Consider the following 16,206-nt stretch of genomic DNA (forward strand, 5'->3'; position numbering starts at 1 on the left):
CATGCTCTGTAGCAAGATCATGTAAGAGTGGGGCTTGTCAGCTGCCATTTAGTTCCTCTTGCTTCCTCATGGCTTAGAGATGGAACCCTGACTGTCTGAGAACTGACAGCCTTTCTATTATAGCTGATAGCTTATTACTTTTGCAGTTTAGTTCATAGTTAACCAGTAATTATATACATGCGTCTGACGAAGTGGGTATTCACCCATGAAAGCTCATGCTGCAATACGTCTGTTAGTCTATAAGGTGCCACAGGACTCTTTGTTGCTTTTATAGTAATTTTAGTTGTCCAGTTGCTTTTAGTCTTAGAGTTTTATTTGTTGCTGGTATGACGTCATCTGGTTCTCCCAGATTCAGACATTACCCCTCATGTGAAGGAATTATTCTAACCTCAGATGGACACTCAAAGTTCCCCTGTTGTTTGGGAGAATCACACTTTCCCAATAAATGTGCAATTTGTAAGTCCTTCAGCTCCTAGGTTTGGAAGCACTTGAAGGCCCACCTTCAGGTCTTCCTGATGACTAAATTTATGAGACCCACTTCCAACTTGGGCTTGCTAGATGACACCCCTCCCCCCACCTCCAGTTCAGGGACCTTCAGAGCCCACGAGCATAAATGCCAGGCTTTTTGCTGTTGAGAGCTTTGACTAGAACCAGGGCCATGATTAAAGAGTCGTCATCTGACAAGCTGTAGGGAGCCAGAAGCCCCACAGGTAGATTGCTGAACAAGGCTTCCTCTGACAAGAAAACCTCCCCTGGTACTGAATATAATCTGGGACTTTGCAGCCTAGAATGATTCCTGCTGAAACTCAGTCTTGTGCTGGTTCCCACTTGATGGCACCAAAATCCATGACTTTGGGAAAAAGTTTGGCACCAACCTTGACACCGTCTACCTCAATAGCCCCAATGCCAGCTCCCTTGGCACCTGAACCAAGCCAACCAGGGAAGCACACTATTGCTACTCCAAGGACTGCGGTACCACCCTGAGAAAAATCTGGCTCCAGCACACCTATCTACACTTCCCTGCACAGCATTGTTCAGGTACGTGGCTCGATGGAAATGGAGATACATCTGGAACCGGAGTCCCCCTTACTGTCAACTTCAGTACAAGTGTCAGAAATTCTGCTCAAGAAGGGATCTGAGTCAAGAGTCTATAGAATACACATTTCTCATACTATGGTCAGAAGACCTGATGTATACTTATCCCTGACCCCTCTGATTCCCAAAGTGTTCTGCAAACACAAGGAGGCCTTGATAAAGCTAATCCTCATAGCTCTAGCGTGGCTCAGACATGTTGTGGTTCAAGGAGCTATTGAACCAGTCAGTATCTCAGCTCAGGTCCATACCTCTACTCCCAGATTTGCTGTTTCAGAGCCAGGGACAGATTCTACACCTGATTCTAACATCCCTACATCTCACAGCATGGCAGTTGGATGGATGTCATCAGTATAGCAGGCTTTCTCCTCCCTGGTTAGAAAAGTTCCAACAAACAGTGGGAGAGAACTTACTGGCAAAATAGCTGAGGACCTCCCCATGGTGCCACCAAAACTTATTAATTCTGTGTCAATTCTTGTTTCCACAGATACTCAAATAGTTTCTTAATAACTAAAAAGATGAACTTGTCCCTCAGTGCCTTCAAAGTGCACTTAGCAGCGATTTCAGCTCACCATCTGCTAGTGGAGGATCATACAGTCTCCTCCCATCCAGCAGTAATTCAGTTTTTAAAGGGGCTTAATAAAATGTTCCTGCCTGTCAAGGAATCTGTACACCCACAGGATTTAAACCTATTACTTGCAGCCCTCAAGAGATTACACTTCAAAACCTCTGGGCTCCTTCTCTGCTACACCTGTCAATGAAGGTGGCATCTTTGGTTGCTATAACTTGAGTTAGAAGAGTGGAAGAGATTGAGGCCATAGTGGCTGACCCCGCCACACGTGGTTTTCCACTCAGTGTCCATGAGAATACACCCTAAATTTCTCCCAAAAGTAGTGACAGTGTTCCATTTGAATCAACAAATACATCTACCAGTATTCATCCCGAAACTCCATGCAGCTGGATCTAAGCCAATGTTGCATACGTTAGGAGAGTCTTGGCTTGCCGCTTAAACAGAACAAAACCCTTTAGAACATCACCAGGACTGTTCATCTCTATTGCGGACAGGACAAAAGGTTCTGCAGTTTATCCCAGAGACTACTGAACAGAATTTCCAATTGCAATAGAACCTTCTACAAGGTGACCAAGGTAGATCCACAGTCCACAATCAGAGGTCACTCTGCTAGAGCACAAGCTGCATCAGCAGCATCACTGCAAAACTTACAGTACTGGACATTTGTAAAGCAATGATTTAGGCTTCAGTCCACATGTTCACATGACACTGTGCCCCGACTGAAGCCTCCAGGTCCAATGCTGCATTTGATAAAACCCTTCTTCAGTCGTTGTTTACCTAACTACTCCAAGATCCCATCTCCTTAACAAAATGTCTGCTTGGGAGTCACCATCAGTTGAATACCCATAGGGACAAGCACTTGAAGGAGAGCAAAAAGTTACTGTGTACAGTATCTGGGGTACCTCAAGATATATTGTCCATATGCAGATTCCACAACCTGCCTTTCCATCCCCTCTAACTCAAAATCCCTACCTCCAGGGATTCTGCAGTGAGAAGGAGCCAAATGATGATTGGTGGGCCTCACCCCATTTGCTCTCATTTTAAAGCATGAAGTCTGAAAGAGCGCACGGGTATTGCTGGCCAAAAACCCTCTCATCTCTGGTTCATGAGGTGCATATGGACAACACATCTCAAACAACCCTGGTTACTCTACACAATAATTAACTTCTCATTCTCCCAGCTTTGGGAATACAACAGTATTTATCTAACTTCTGCTACCAAGTGTCAGGCAGAGCAGGCTACTTTCTGAAACAGACACACACAGAAATGAACTAATATGGTTCACTTAGTAATTGTATAAAAAAGAGAATGGAGAGTATCATAAAACAAAAGCAGATGAGGGATAATAAACCAAAATAAAGCTAAGATTGAAAGGTTTTTAGGATATATTTATGAAACACTACTCTGCGTTATCGTGTTGTACTATAGATGTATCTCTATATTCAGGATTGTAAATTGAAAAAAAAACAAACCCTCTATCGATTTAGAAAAGAAAAGGAAATAGAAATATAATCAAGAATAGATATTATCATCTATAATAATAGTTACTGAATTTTTGAGACCATAACAAGATCTTATCTAGTCAACTGTGAGCTTAAATGTAATAATACTTTGCACTTAGAATATGTAGTGGCTTCATAAAAGAAGCTGAATAATTTACATCTATTAGATAAGTAACCATCAGAATTGGGTACTATTTTATTTATTTTTCAAATGGGGAAACTGAGGCATGGATCAACTAAGTGACTTGCATGGAGTCACACAATAAGCCAAAAACCAAACAGTCTAATGTTGAGAAGAAAACCCAGGAGGTTTGACTCCTGGTCAATTATGGGATGTAATTATGGTATGTTTCCTTTAATAATGAAACATTGGTTAAAGATATCCTTGGAAGAAAACTGACACATTAAGGCTAGGGCTTAATCCTGCAGCCCGTACTCACACAGATGGCACCCAAATCTATGAGCATGCCTGTAGAGAAGGGGCATGTGACCCAGAGGCATCAGGATAAATCCTTCAAATTGGCATTGAGGAGTAAAGGTCAGATATTCAAAACAGCCTTTGAAATTATGCGCATCAGCTTGTTCAGGCAAATCAATGCAAACAAATCAGGTAATTACACACACAGATATCAATTTGTGCGAGTGAGTGCATGTGTCAGATTTGCTCATGCAGTTTTGAAGCTACTTGAAAATTCAGGTACCGCTTATTTTAGTAACAGAAGTCTCACAACGTTCTACAGAACATTTTATAGAGGATCTGCAGAACACTATTGTTTTCATTTGTACAGCTTCAACAGTATTTTTTAGACAGTGTACTCAAAGGTGTGAAGAAAGATCAAAGCAGTTACAGTTTAGAGAAACAACAGAAAAATACAGAAAAGGAGATGCAATGCAACAACAACAACAAAAAATAGGACAGAACAGAGAAGTTTAGCAAATGTCTTGTTTGTTCCATGCTTTTTGTCCGGGTTTTTCAAAAAGTTTTCTGTTACTCAGTTTAATACTTCTGAGAGAAGAGAGACTGCAGTTTGTAGGCTGTTTAAAAATCTGCTTTTCTGATTTTAATAATTACATACTAAGTATATTAATTGATAAACTCTAAATTATATTGCTTTCAATGTTCAAAGACATTTTCTGAATATTATCACAAACGAGAGACCAGTTTCAAAGAGCAACAGGATTATCCAAAGAATTCCCACATTGTTACATTTGTGATCAGTTCTAATCTGTATTTAAATAAAATACTTAGTATGGGAAAAAATCAGTTTGCTAACCTTTAAGAAGCTTCCCAGTTAATTCATATGCCTCCCACAGTGCTCATAAATTTACTTGTGGTGAGTGTGCCTCACCACTCATGTCTTGCCTCCTCACAGCCACTCTTAAATATTATTATTATCAGAAGTGTAACCGTCATGCCGTATGTGCTGGAGTTATGGAAAAGTTAGTGTTGATATAATATGTGTGCTTTGCTATTGCTTTGATATTTTGGAGGAAGAAAGCAGACACCTAAGGCCTTGTCTTCTTTAGGAAGAGAGGGTGTTAACACATCAGCTAACTAAGATGTATTAAAATCCTGGTATAGATTAGGCAAGTTGTAGTTTATATACATGTTAGCTGATTGAGGAAAATTATATGTTTACAACTTAACTTGGCTACACTAGGATTTTAATGTATGTTAGTTAATATATGTTAAAAATACACCCCTTTTCCTAGTGAAGACAAGGCCTTTGTTGTCCGCTTACTGCTTCCAGTTTAACAAAATATCAGAGCAATAGCAAAACATATATATTATATCAACACTAACTTTTCTATAATGCCAGCACATATGGCATGATGGCATGTTAAGATCAATGTTATTGATTCAGTCGCTATAGTTGTAGGGACCAATCACAAATCCAGTGTCTGAATATAGATCTAATATCTTCTAAAATTCAAGTATGTTTGTTCCACGTGTTTCTACAGATTTCATGTTAACATTTTGAGAGTACACACTGGTAGCTGGATGGAATGTTTGTTATGTTCTGGTCCATCTCTAGTATAAACAGTATTCAGTAGATTTTAACTTATTCACATTTTTAACAAAAGGTAATGACTTTCTCATTTGGAGACTACCAAGGAAAAAGTAAATGTTATCTGACTCACATGATTCAAGTTGACATTACATATGCTGCCAGGGGACATATGTTTATCTATTCTAGCAAAAGAATCACTCTGTGTTAGTGTGAATGGAAAGTTTTCCCATGAAAAACAGGAATTTTATTTAAGCTATCATATATTTAGTGGTGCATATACAATAGTATAAAATAAATATTTTAAAACTTCTACATGTCAGGAAGTTTGTGCATACTACTTGGGATATACTGAGTTTCATAGGTACATGGAGCTGAACTACAATAAGGCTGATGTCCAGAGAAACCTTAAAAAGAAGAGTTAAGTGATTGTCATTAAAAAGTCAATATTTGCTAACCATTCTCACACTGGCATGAAATACTCCAGGAGATAATTGTGGTATCACAGGCATAACAGTGTGAGAAATGTTGAGTTTGTGACCACTGTGTATTGATAATAAACACGTTGGAGATGGATCGATGTGCGTGTTGGATTTTTTTGCAGTTAAATATCGCAGACTGTATACATGCTTCACATATAGGTGCTTCTAAATGCAATGTGCCAAATCATGCAGTCCTGACTTAGATCTTACTCAGGCAAAATCCCAATTCACTTCATCACACTCTGCCCCAATATAACCAGAATACAGATGGAAGTCAGTGAGAACTCTAAGAGCTGCCAAAGCATTTGGCTTTATATTATTGTTTGTTTCCGCTAAATCAGTAATGTTTTAACTAATGCAGCATGACCATGGCAGCATACAAAAGAAACAGAACAAAAAAAAGTTGCTATGTCATTTACTTATTGTTCGTCAGAAAGAGTCTTGAGTTATTAGCTATGCATACACATTATTTTTAAATGGGTCCTTAGATGTTTTTCTCTTTTGAAACAGATGTCTACATTTTAATGGCACTAGAAGACTTTACATATTGCACCAAGCATTTTGGGTTAGGAAGCAAGCTACCTACCTACCTAATTTAAAATTTATGAGAGAATGATACCAATCTAGTAATTGTGTATTGCACAAAAGTTAGCTCTTAAATGTTCATATGTCACTTATCTGTGTTTTCTGCTTCCCTTTTATCTGTTTTGTACTGGTTTTATTTATATCTCTATGCACATGTTCTCTTCTGCTATGCACTGTGAGTGACTGTAAAGAGAAAAAAAATAAGACAACTTCAGTCAATAGAATACGCTGAGATTTATTTTTACCAGCTAGTACCAGCAAGAGATGAATTGCAGTCTCTTGATTTAAAAGGAACTGTTGTGGTTTCCCTTACTTCTCAGCATTTGGTCTCAAAATCTTTGCTCTCGATAATTTGGTTGTTTTTTTGCCACTTCTCATCTTTTCCAGCACTCTTTATATTTTGTCTCCTTTTCCAAGTTCTATGAAATGTGTCTTCACAGATTTAGATTGCATGGAAAGCACAGCATTTTAGAAGTTAAATTTTCTGGGAAAAATCCTGGTTTCATTGAAGACAATGGCAAAATGACGCGATTTCACCCACTGTTATTGATGTGATGACCTCCCTTATGGATCATTATCTTCATTGCTAAATCCAAATACTTGAAAGAAGTACAAAGTTGCTTCAAAATTTACATGGGAAAAAACATCACAGAAGGAAATGAATTGTATCTTTATCTGTAGCATGTAATGCAAGGTTGCCTGGGACAAATCCATTCTTAGTGAATTTGTTACTCCATTGATTTCACTGGAGTCACAGTGAGGAAGAGTTTGGTCTAGCATCGAGGTATGAGTAGAAATGTAAGTGTGGTAAGCAGAGGGTTTTTCTTTAAACAAAATTATTCGGAGATGGCGAAATAACCAAACTTCCATACAAACGGACTTCACTAAAATAAGACAGGAGATCTACATTACTCACTTCACCTCTCTACAAAGGAAAAAGGACTGTAAGCTGTCTAAACTCCTACCTGCCTCATGGGGCCACAACCATCGTACCCCCAACCCACCCAGCAATATCGTCAATCTATCCAACTACACACTCAGCCCAGAAGAAAAGTCTGTCCTATCTTGGGGACTCTCTTTCTGCCCTGCCACCCCCACCAACACGATACAGTTCTGCGGCGATCTGGAAGCCTACTTTCGCCATCTCCGACTCAAAGAATACTTTCAGGACAACACTGAACAGCACACTGATACACAGGTACCCTCCCACCAACAGCACAAGAAGAAGAACTCCACATGGACTCCTCCTGAGGGTCGAAATGACAGTCTGGACCTCTACATTGAATGCTTCCGCCGACGTGCACAGGCAGAAATTGTGGAAAAACAACATCGCTTGCCTCATAACCTAAGTCGTGCAGAAAGCAATGCCATCCACAACCTCAGAAACCACCCAGACATTATCATCAAAGAGGCTGATAAAGGAGGTGCTGTTGTCATCATGAACAGGTCTGACTACCAAAAGGAGGCTGCCAGACAACTCTCCAACACCAAATTCTACAGGCCACTTCCCTCAGTTCCCACTGAGGAATACACTAGGAAACTGCAACATCTACTCAGGACACTCCCTACACTAACACCGGAACAAATCAACATACCCTTAGAGCCCCGACCAGGGTTATTCTATCTACTACCCAAGATCCACAAACCCGGAAATCCTGGATGCCCCATCATCTCGGGCATTGGCACTCTCACTGAAGGACTGTCTGGATATGTGGACTCTCTACTCAGACCCTATGCCACCAGCACTCCCAGCTATCTCCGTGACACCACTGATTTCCTGAGGAAACTACAAAGCATTGGTGACCTTCCAGAAAACACCATCCTAGCCACCATGGATGTAGAGGCTCTCTACACAAACATCCCACACACAGATGGAATACAAGCTGTCAGGAACAGTATCCCTGATGATGCCACAGCACAACTGGCTGCTGAGCTCTGTGCCTTTATCCTCAAACACAACTATTTCAAATTTGATGACAATATATATCTTCAGATCAGTGGCACCGCTATGGGCACCTGCATGGCCCCACAATATGCCAATATTTTTATGGCCGACCTGGAACAATGCTTCCTCAGCTCTCATCCACTCACGCCCCTTCTCTACCTATGCTACATTGATGACATCTTCATCATCTGGACCCATGGAAAGGAGTCTCTGGAAAAATTCCACCACGATTTCAACAGCTTCCACCCCACCATCAACCTCAGCCTGGACCAGTCTACACAGGAGGTCCACTTCCTAGACACCACGGTGCAAATAAGTGATGGTCACATTACCACCACCCTATACCGAAAACCTACGGACCGCTGTGCCTACCTTCATGCCTCCAGCCTCCATCCCAGGCACATCACATGATCCATTGTCTACAGCCAAGCACTGAGGTACAACCGCATCTGCTCTAACCCCTCAGACAGAGACCAACACCTACAAAATCTCCACCAAGCATTCTCAAAACTACAATACCCGCACGAGGAAATAAGGAAACAGATCAACAGAGCCAGATGTGTACCCAGAAGCCTCCTACTGCAAGACAAACCCAAGAAAGAAACCAACAGGACTCCACTGGCCATCACATACAGTCCCCAGCTAAAACCTCTCCAACGCATCATCAGGGATCTACAACCCATCCTGGACAATGATCCCACACTTTCACAGGCCTTGGGTGGCAGGCCAGTCCTTGCCCACAGGCAACCTGCCAACCTGAAACATATTCTCACCAGCAACTGCACACTGCACCATAGAAACTCTAACTCAGGACCCAATCCATGCAACAAACCTCGATGCCAACTCTGCCCACATATCTACACCAGCGACACCATCACAGGACCTAACCAAATCAGCCAGACCATCACTGGTTCATTCACCTGCACCTCCATCAATGTAATATACGCTATCATATGCCAGCAATGCCCCTCTGCTATGTACGTCGGCCAAACTGGACAGTCGCTACGAAAAAGGATAAATGGACACAAATCAGATATTAGGAATGGCAATATACAAAAACCGGTAGGAGAACACTTCAACCTCCCTGGCCACACTATAGCAGACCTTAAGGTGGCCATCCTGCAGCAAAAAAACTTCAGGCCCAGACTTCAAAGAGAAACTGCTGAGCTTCAGTTCATCTGCAAATTTGACACCATCAGCTCAGGATTAAACAAAGACTGTGAATGGCTTGCCAATTACAAAACCAGTTTCTCCTCCCTTGGTTTTCACACCTCAACTGCTAGAACAGGGCCTCATCCTCCCTGATTGAACCACCTCATTATCTCTAGCTTGCCTGCATATATATATACCTGCTCCTGGAAATTTCCACTACATGCATCTGACGAAGTGGGTATTCACCCACGAAAGCTCATGCTCCAAAACGTCTGTTAGTCTATAAGGTGCCACAGGATTCTTCGCTGCTTTTACAGATCCAGACTAACACGGCTACCCCTCTGATACTTAAATGTACAGACTCATTTCAACAAAAGAATGTTCTTTTCACCTAATGCTAAAAGTATTTTTTTTCACAGAAGAAATAGATAATCTAGATAAAACAACAAAGGGAGAGTATTTTCAGTGTTGGAGGCTACAAACCCAGGGATACTTTGCTTTTTCCTGCCTTGTTATATCATCGCTGCTCCTGAAGGGAAATGCTTCTTTTTTTATCTCCAGCTCTTCAGTTACTTTCTGTATTAACTATACAAGAGCAGTACATCAAGTTAGTTGTGCAAGCATGATTTTTCAGATGTACATCTGATGTTACCATAAAACAAAATAGGCACCTCTTTTGCAGTTTAGTGTATATTAGTCCCTGATACTCATGGGTTATGTTCTCACGTATTTATCTGTTTAGTCACAGTAACAGTTGTTGCCCTGCATGACTTCTGAGAGCTCAGGGTTTTTTGTTTGTTTCTTTTTTTTCTAGGTTTTACAAACAATGAAGACTGAATTTTGTTATTGTTTCATTATGTGTTTAAAGAAATAAAAATAAAGTTTAGAAAAAAAGTGTGCACCTGAAAAATCAATTTTATTGTTGCCCTATTAGACAATTATCAGCAACAAAACATGTGGATGCTTATAAACTCGAGGTGAAATCCTGGCTTCAGTATAATCAATGTGAATTTTTCCAGTGACTTCAATGGGTCCAGGATTTCACTATATTTTTTGATGTGCTAGGTTAGGGAAAATGCATGAAATTGTTATTGTACTATCCAGCTGATAGAGTTACATAAAATGGCACAGGAAGTGTCAAAGCAATTGAGAGAGTAGAGTTTAATGATGACATCTTATTGTTCAGAATATCTGGAAACAAAATCTGTTTAAGTATATTTTCAATATTGTCATGTGGTCTCTGAAAATTTAACAGCATGTGTTACAGTAACTTGTCATGAGCGGGAACTGATGTTCTGAGTAACTTAGTGTTAGAGAACTGCAGTGCCTCGAGGAGAAAGGGAGTGGGGGAAATATGACAATCTTCTGAAACAATTGTCAACAATGTAAAAGTAGAACTGTCACTCCAACAGCCCCAGCACTCTAAAGACTTCCTGGCACACCTTGTCTTCCCTTCATACTACTCACCCAGTCGTATGTTCCAGGTTTAGAGACTGTTGAAATTCTGGTACCGTATTGAATACTAGGTGGAATATGAGATAAATCAAAATATGGCTGTAATTTTGTATTCAGGAACTGTGTGTTTGCCCTTACTTAATAGTTTCTTAATGTGTATATCGACATTGTAGATTCCTCCGAAGTTTACAGTTTTTAATAAGAATGACAAATTTTTGGGTTTCTACAACTAAAATGATGGTGAATCTAAATGTCGATGAAAGATGATTTTAGGTTTGGAAATCAGTAATGATTATTGAAATTGTAAACATTCACTTAAAGCCAGGACGTTAGGTAAAGGGTTCAGTGATGTGGGCTTAAAGTTTAAGAATATTTAAGGTGCCACTATATTATTTTTTACATTGCACATTTGTATAATAACTTTGTATCCTGCAAGTCTATGTGTTCATTGCAAGTGGATGTGGAAGCTATCCATGGGCATTATTAATAAGATTAAAAAGTAGACATAGTCCTTCATATGGAGCTTCTAAGCCTATTGTTTGAATGTTCCCTTCCTCTCAAGAACACAGAATCAAAAACAGGACTAATTGTGAGAGGGCAAATTAGCGTGCATAAACAGACTTAAACTGAAGTGTGATCCTGAGCATGAAAATTGAACATGTAACTATACACTCCTCTCTTTGACCTTAATGCTGCTAGTTGGTGGGAATAACTTGGCAGCTGCCTATCTCACTAATGCAGAATATAGCTACCTTTCACTCTCTGTCCCTCTTGTCATTTTTACCTGGATCTTATGGCTAGTCAATGGAGGTATGCTGATTTACATCAACTGGGGATCTGGCCCTATATGTTCAACATTCCATGCCTTCATTGTGCAGGGTAGTAGATTTATTTCAGGTCCTTCCAATATGATATGAATGCATCTAGTATTACATTCCAGAGCCAGCAATGCCAAATGGTAACTGTCCCATTAAACCATTGCTGACAAAGACCAGATTAATTTTCTATCCCTTTCTATTTTAATGAAGTAGTAGTATTGGTAGTTCTGATATCTGATTTCTTTTCACCTTTCAGCGCAATCCCCCCTTGGTGGTCAATGATCTATTTGAAGATATCAAAGATGGAGTTATGCTACTTGCTCTTTTGGAGGTTCTTTCTGGTCAGAAACTGGTAAGGATTTATTTCCATTTGAACTGAGATAAGATGGCTCTCTGAACTTCTAAGTTGATTATTATAATTAAATAATTTTCTGGTTTTTGTTTTTCATTTTTTTTACATTGTAATACATGAAAGACAACAGGTGCCTATGTATTACATCATAAAACAGGTATATTAGCTGTGTGGTCTGCCGGGTTAAGGTATAGGGCAAACTTTATTATAGACTGACATTTTTTGTTTTACTCCCTGTTTGTGATATCCTGAAAATATGCACACAGTGTCTGTTGCTATCAGTGTGTATGTGTTTCACTGGAGCTTAACATTAAAACACAACATTATTTTTGTTGTGTTTGTGCACCAGCATCATCAGGATCTGAAGTTGACAAAAATCACAAATCATTAGAGCCAGTAGAGGGAAAATAAGAGCACACAACACTTTCTGTACATCTCACAGAAATAGTGGCTATCTTACTTGTTTAGTTTATTCATTTCTTTATGAGAGTGGTGAGTAGTTAATATTAGCTAGAGCAGCGTTTCTCAAGTGTGGCCACCGGCCACCAGGGGCTGTTCTTGAGGCCACAGGCTCCTGGGCAGTGATAGGAGGGGGACGAGATGGGCAAAGCAGTAGCTCCCCTTCTGGCGCCACCCCCCTTTGGAGCCACAAACACCAGAGGAGCAGGCAGCCTGTGTGAATTCCTCTCCTTCCTGGAGGCAGTAGGACTTGGGCTTCTGGCTTCAGCACTGGGTCAGTGGGCTCCATACTCCCAGCTGCGGGTCGGTGGGCTGTAGGTGCCTGGCAGTGGACTCTGGCTTCAGGTGCCAGTCCCAGCTTCACCCCCTACACACATCGTCCCTGGCCCCCACTATCCCCCCAGTCTGCCATCCATCCCCCCCATTGCCCCTAACCTCTGCTGCCTCCCAACCCACCTCCTCATCCAGGGCTTAATTTGTCTCCTGACTTGCTGGGACTGAGTAAGTCTGCTGTGAAAAATGATATTTGTATGTTTGTTAATGTCACTTTTGAGGGCCTCCCAGTTAGCTAGTAGACTTACTAGCTAGCAAGTCTTTATTTAAAAAAAAAAGGCAACCAAAAAAGCAAAAGAAACAACAATAAACGACAAGAACATGCAAAGCGCCTTATTTGTGTTTCTATTCTGTTTAGGTCCAATAAAGTATAGAGACAACGGTACATTATTTTTATTACTGAATCCTTCACTCATACTCCCAGAGCCCTGTAGTCACTCTTGATCCGCTCAGTGTCACACCTTGCAGTATCATTTGTGCCCAAATGGATGAGTAGTATGGGGTAGTAGTCAGAGGGCTGGATAATCCTCGAGAATGCCTCCATAACATCTCGGATATGTGCCCCTGCCAGGCAGCATACCTCCTGAGATGAAATGTCAGGGCGAATCAGTCTTTAATTCTGAGGCCAACTTGGCCCTATGTGGGTCAGCAGTGGTGAGTAGGGTTATCCGTTAGGAGTTCCAGCCTCTTCCAAACCAGCCCAGGGATCAGATTGCAAGCCCCTAAAGGATAGAGATAGAATCCTTCCCCGAACTCACTCTAGGGCTCAGGAGTTTCACTCTGCCCCCTACTCAAGTCACTGTCTAAATGCCAATTTTCAGCCATTATTCTTTAGTTGTATCTAGCTATCATCTGCTTCCATAAAATATAGGGAGGCATTTTGATTCCAGATGGCAACCTCCACTAGATTATAACAGCTTTAAAGTCATTTAAACTACTTGCAAGTCTGATAGTAAGCATGCTTAAGGATACTTCACTTCAATGAAGATTGCTTAATTTGAGTTATGTGTTCTGAAGGGTTACTAGGATTTCTGCTGTGTTGAACTGCACTAGTTTTTTTACTCTGTTCTATGCTTTTCTAAGAAGGGAAGTCTCCCCCTTGTGGTACCATGTTATTCATGATCCAAGGAAGGAACTTTACCGTAGTCAATAGTGACACTGAAATTCATTATATCGAAGCCAACATAAATACACTATTGAAAGAAAAGAGGCAACGTGACCCAGAAAAATGACTGGAGTTTTAAAAAGACACTTTATCAGGTTTACTGAAAGGATAGGCAAAAGAATAATAATAGATAATTTACAGGTTGAAAAGGACTTTTCATCCAGTATGATCCCAGAGTGTTTTATAATGTATATATAAGTATTAGGATTACCATCTATGGAAATACAGCCACTGCTGGGGTGGAACATAGTTGGTGTTTTACAGTGCACAGCAACAATACACTACAGTTTAAGACAGGAAGGGAAGATTATTAGAACCCACTGAAATTGCAGGGGGAATTTCAGGATCCATAGCAGAACTTTGTTAAAGTACTTTATGATTTTCTGAATAGGAATGAAAATGGAAATAGTTAATGATCCAGTGATACCAAAATGTGGATTGCCTATTAGGTGCATTCTGTAGAATGACTTGTTCAAGATAGGGGAAACCTATGGGACTGGGTCTCAGAGATCCATTTTTCAGATATGATATTTACATGATCTTAAAACCTGTCTAGACTACACTTTGATTTTAAAATTTACTGAAGAGATTTCTTGAGAATGATACAACCATTCTCTATCTATCTTGATGGAATAATGTATCACAGGATGATTAGATGTAAATGTTAATGTTCACTTTCAAATTTTAAAAGTTTAGGATTTACAGGGTGTTTGTGTCTTGATTACATTCAGAGACTTGTATGTCTCCCCGTTGGAGAAAACCCCCTGTTCAGAAAGGACTCATGATAGTTTGCTGGCCTCAGAAAGGCCGTGAACCATATTTGATAGCGTTCTCCTGGAAAAAGTGAAAAGATCTACTTCAAATTGAATTTTTGTAGTAATAACCACCATTATCATTCACTTTGTAAACAATACTTTGGAGATGGCATGTTCACTTCCCTTACTTATGTGTCCAAAAAACAAAATCTGCTTAAATACATAAGCATTATTGGGAAGAAAAGTAGCTATTAGTATTATAAGAATTGTGATTTGTTATTTAAACTTCTGTGAATCTTCTGCATTTATACATTTAGAAAAAAATATAGTAAAGAATAGAGAAATTAGTGAATATTGTTTTTGACTAGCTTGTGTTGTGAGGTTGTTAACTAAATAGAACTTGATTATACTTTTGGATTGCAATACATAGATCTAAAATTTAAGCAAAGCTGTAAAATTCACCTTCAATATTCATATCTATTATTATATTTGCTATATATCTATTTGCATATACAAAAATCCCAATCTGAGTGCATTCAACAATATTTTAACATATCAGTCAGGTCACTGCACATGTACATGTGCTTTTATAATGACATGGCCGTCACTTTGTAAGAACGTTGGTATAAATCTGATTGTAATTTGCACTGATCTTTCTTTAAGCCCTGCGAGCAGGGACGTCATCTGAAGAGAATCCATTGGGTGGCTAATATTGGCTCTGCCCTTAAGTTTCTAGAAGGAAGGCGGGTAAGTTTAATTAACATTCTGTCAGCACCATTTTGTTTTCCCCAGTTGTTCTTTCCTGAAGTCCATATTCTAGCTTCAACTAATTGCTGTAATCTTGAAGAGTCTGGGCTACACAGAATCCTAAGTATCTATGTGCTGTACATAGGTCTGCTATAAAGGTATGATAGAATGAAATCCAAATATCAACTGCCAAGATATGATATTTTTGGTGCAACTTTTCTCTTTTGGACATTGAGCAACTATTAATGGACTCCTCAATTATTATGTGTTCTTCAGTTAATTTTCTTAGATCCCATTATGAATAAAAAGCTGCCCTACCTGTTGATACATTTGGGGTAAACAGCTCATCTGCAATTAGAACACATCCCCAAACTTAATTAAATGATATTTGCAAAAATAAATTCCCAAAAAGAATAGATGTGAGAACTTGAAAACATTCTGGTCATTATTTCTCTGACTGGCATTCAGGCCAAGATCCTGCCTGATTCTGGAGAAATCGAACTGTTGCCATTTTAGTACCAGAAATGAAACAAAACACAATAAATAAAATTCAGAATGTTCTTGGTATGAATGCCAAATAAAGTAATCCTACTTCTGCATATATTCCTGGATCTCCTCCTCCTGCTGTCTTTATTGACTTACATTTATCTTTTTTATTAGCTTAGATGTCTTTAGTTCCTTTTTACATTTGGCTTTTTTTTAAATTTCTGCAACACCAGATTGCATCTGATAGCATAGTGATAAGAGAGATTAAACCTATGAACCAGCAGCCATCAGTGATTTT

The 16,206-nt window shown here is 39.7% G+C and overlaps 1 protein-coding gene across 14 annotated transcripts in view; it reads left to right on the plus strand.

Moving 5' to 3' along the window:
* SYNE1 (spectrin repeat containing nuclear envelope protein 1) overlaps positions 1–16,206 on the plus strand; it is a 492,410-nt gene that overhangs the window by 97,059 nt on the left and 379,145 nt on the right. For all 14 annotated transcript variants that reach the window (XM_050949357.1, XM_050949360.1, XM_050949369.1 and 11 more), the window contains 2 exons: positions 11,868–11,963; positions 15,339–15,422. In XM_050949357.1, the coding sequence (XP_050805314.1) occupies positions 11,868–11,963; positions 15,339–15,422 (180 nt within the window). The remainder of the gene's footprint in view (positions 1–11,867; positions 11,964–15,338; positions 15,423–16,206) is intronic.

Source organism: Gopherus flavomarginatus, chromosome 4, assembly GCF_025201925.1.
Source record: "Gopherus flavomarginatus isolate rGopFla2 chromosome 4, rGopFla2.mat.asm, whole genome shotgun sequence".
Taxonomy (NCBI): Eukaryota; Metazoa; Chordata; order Testudines; family Testudinidae; genus Gopherus; species Gopherus flavomarginatus.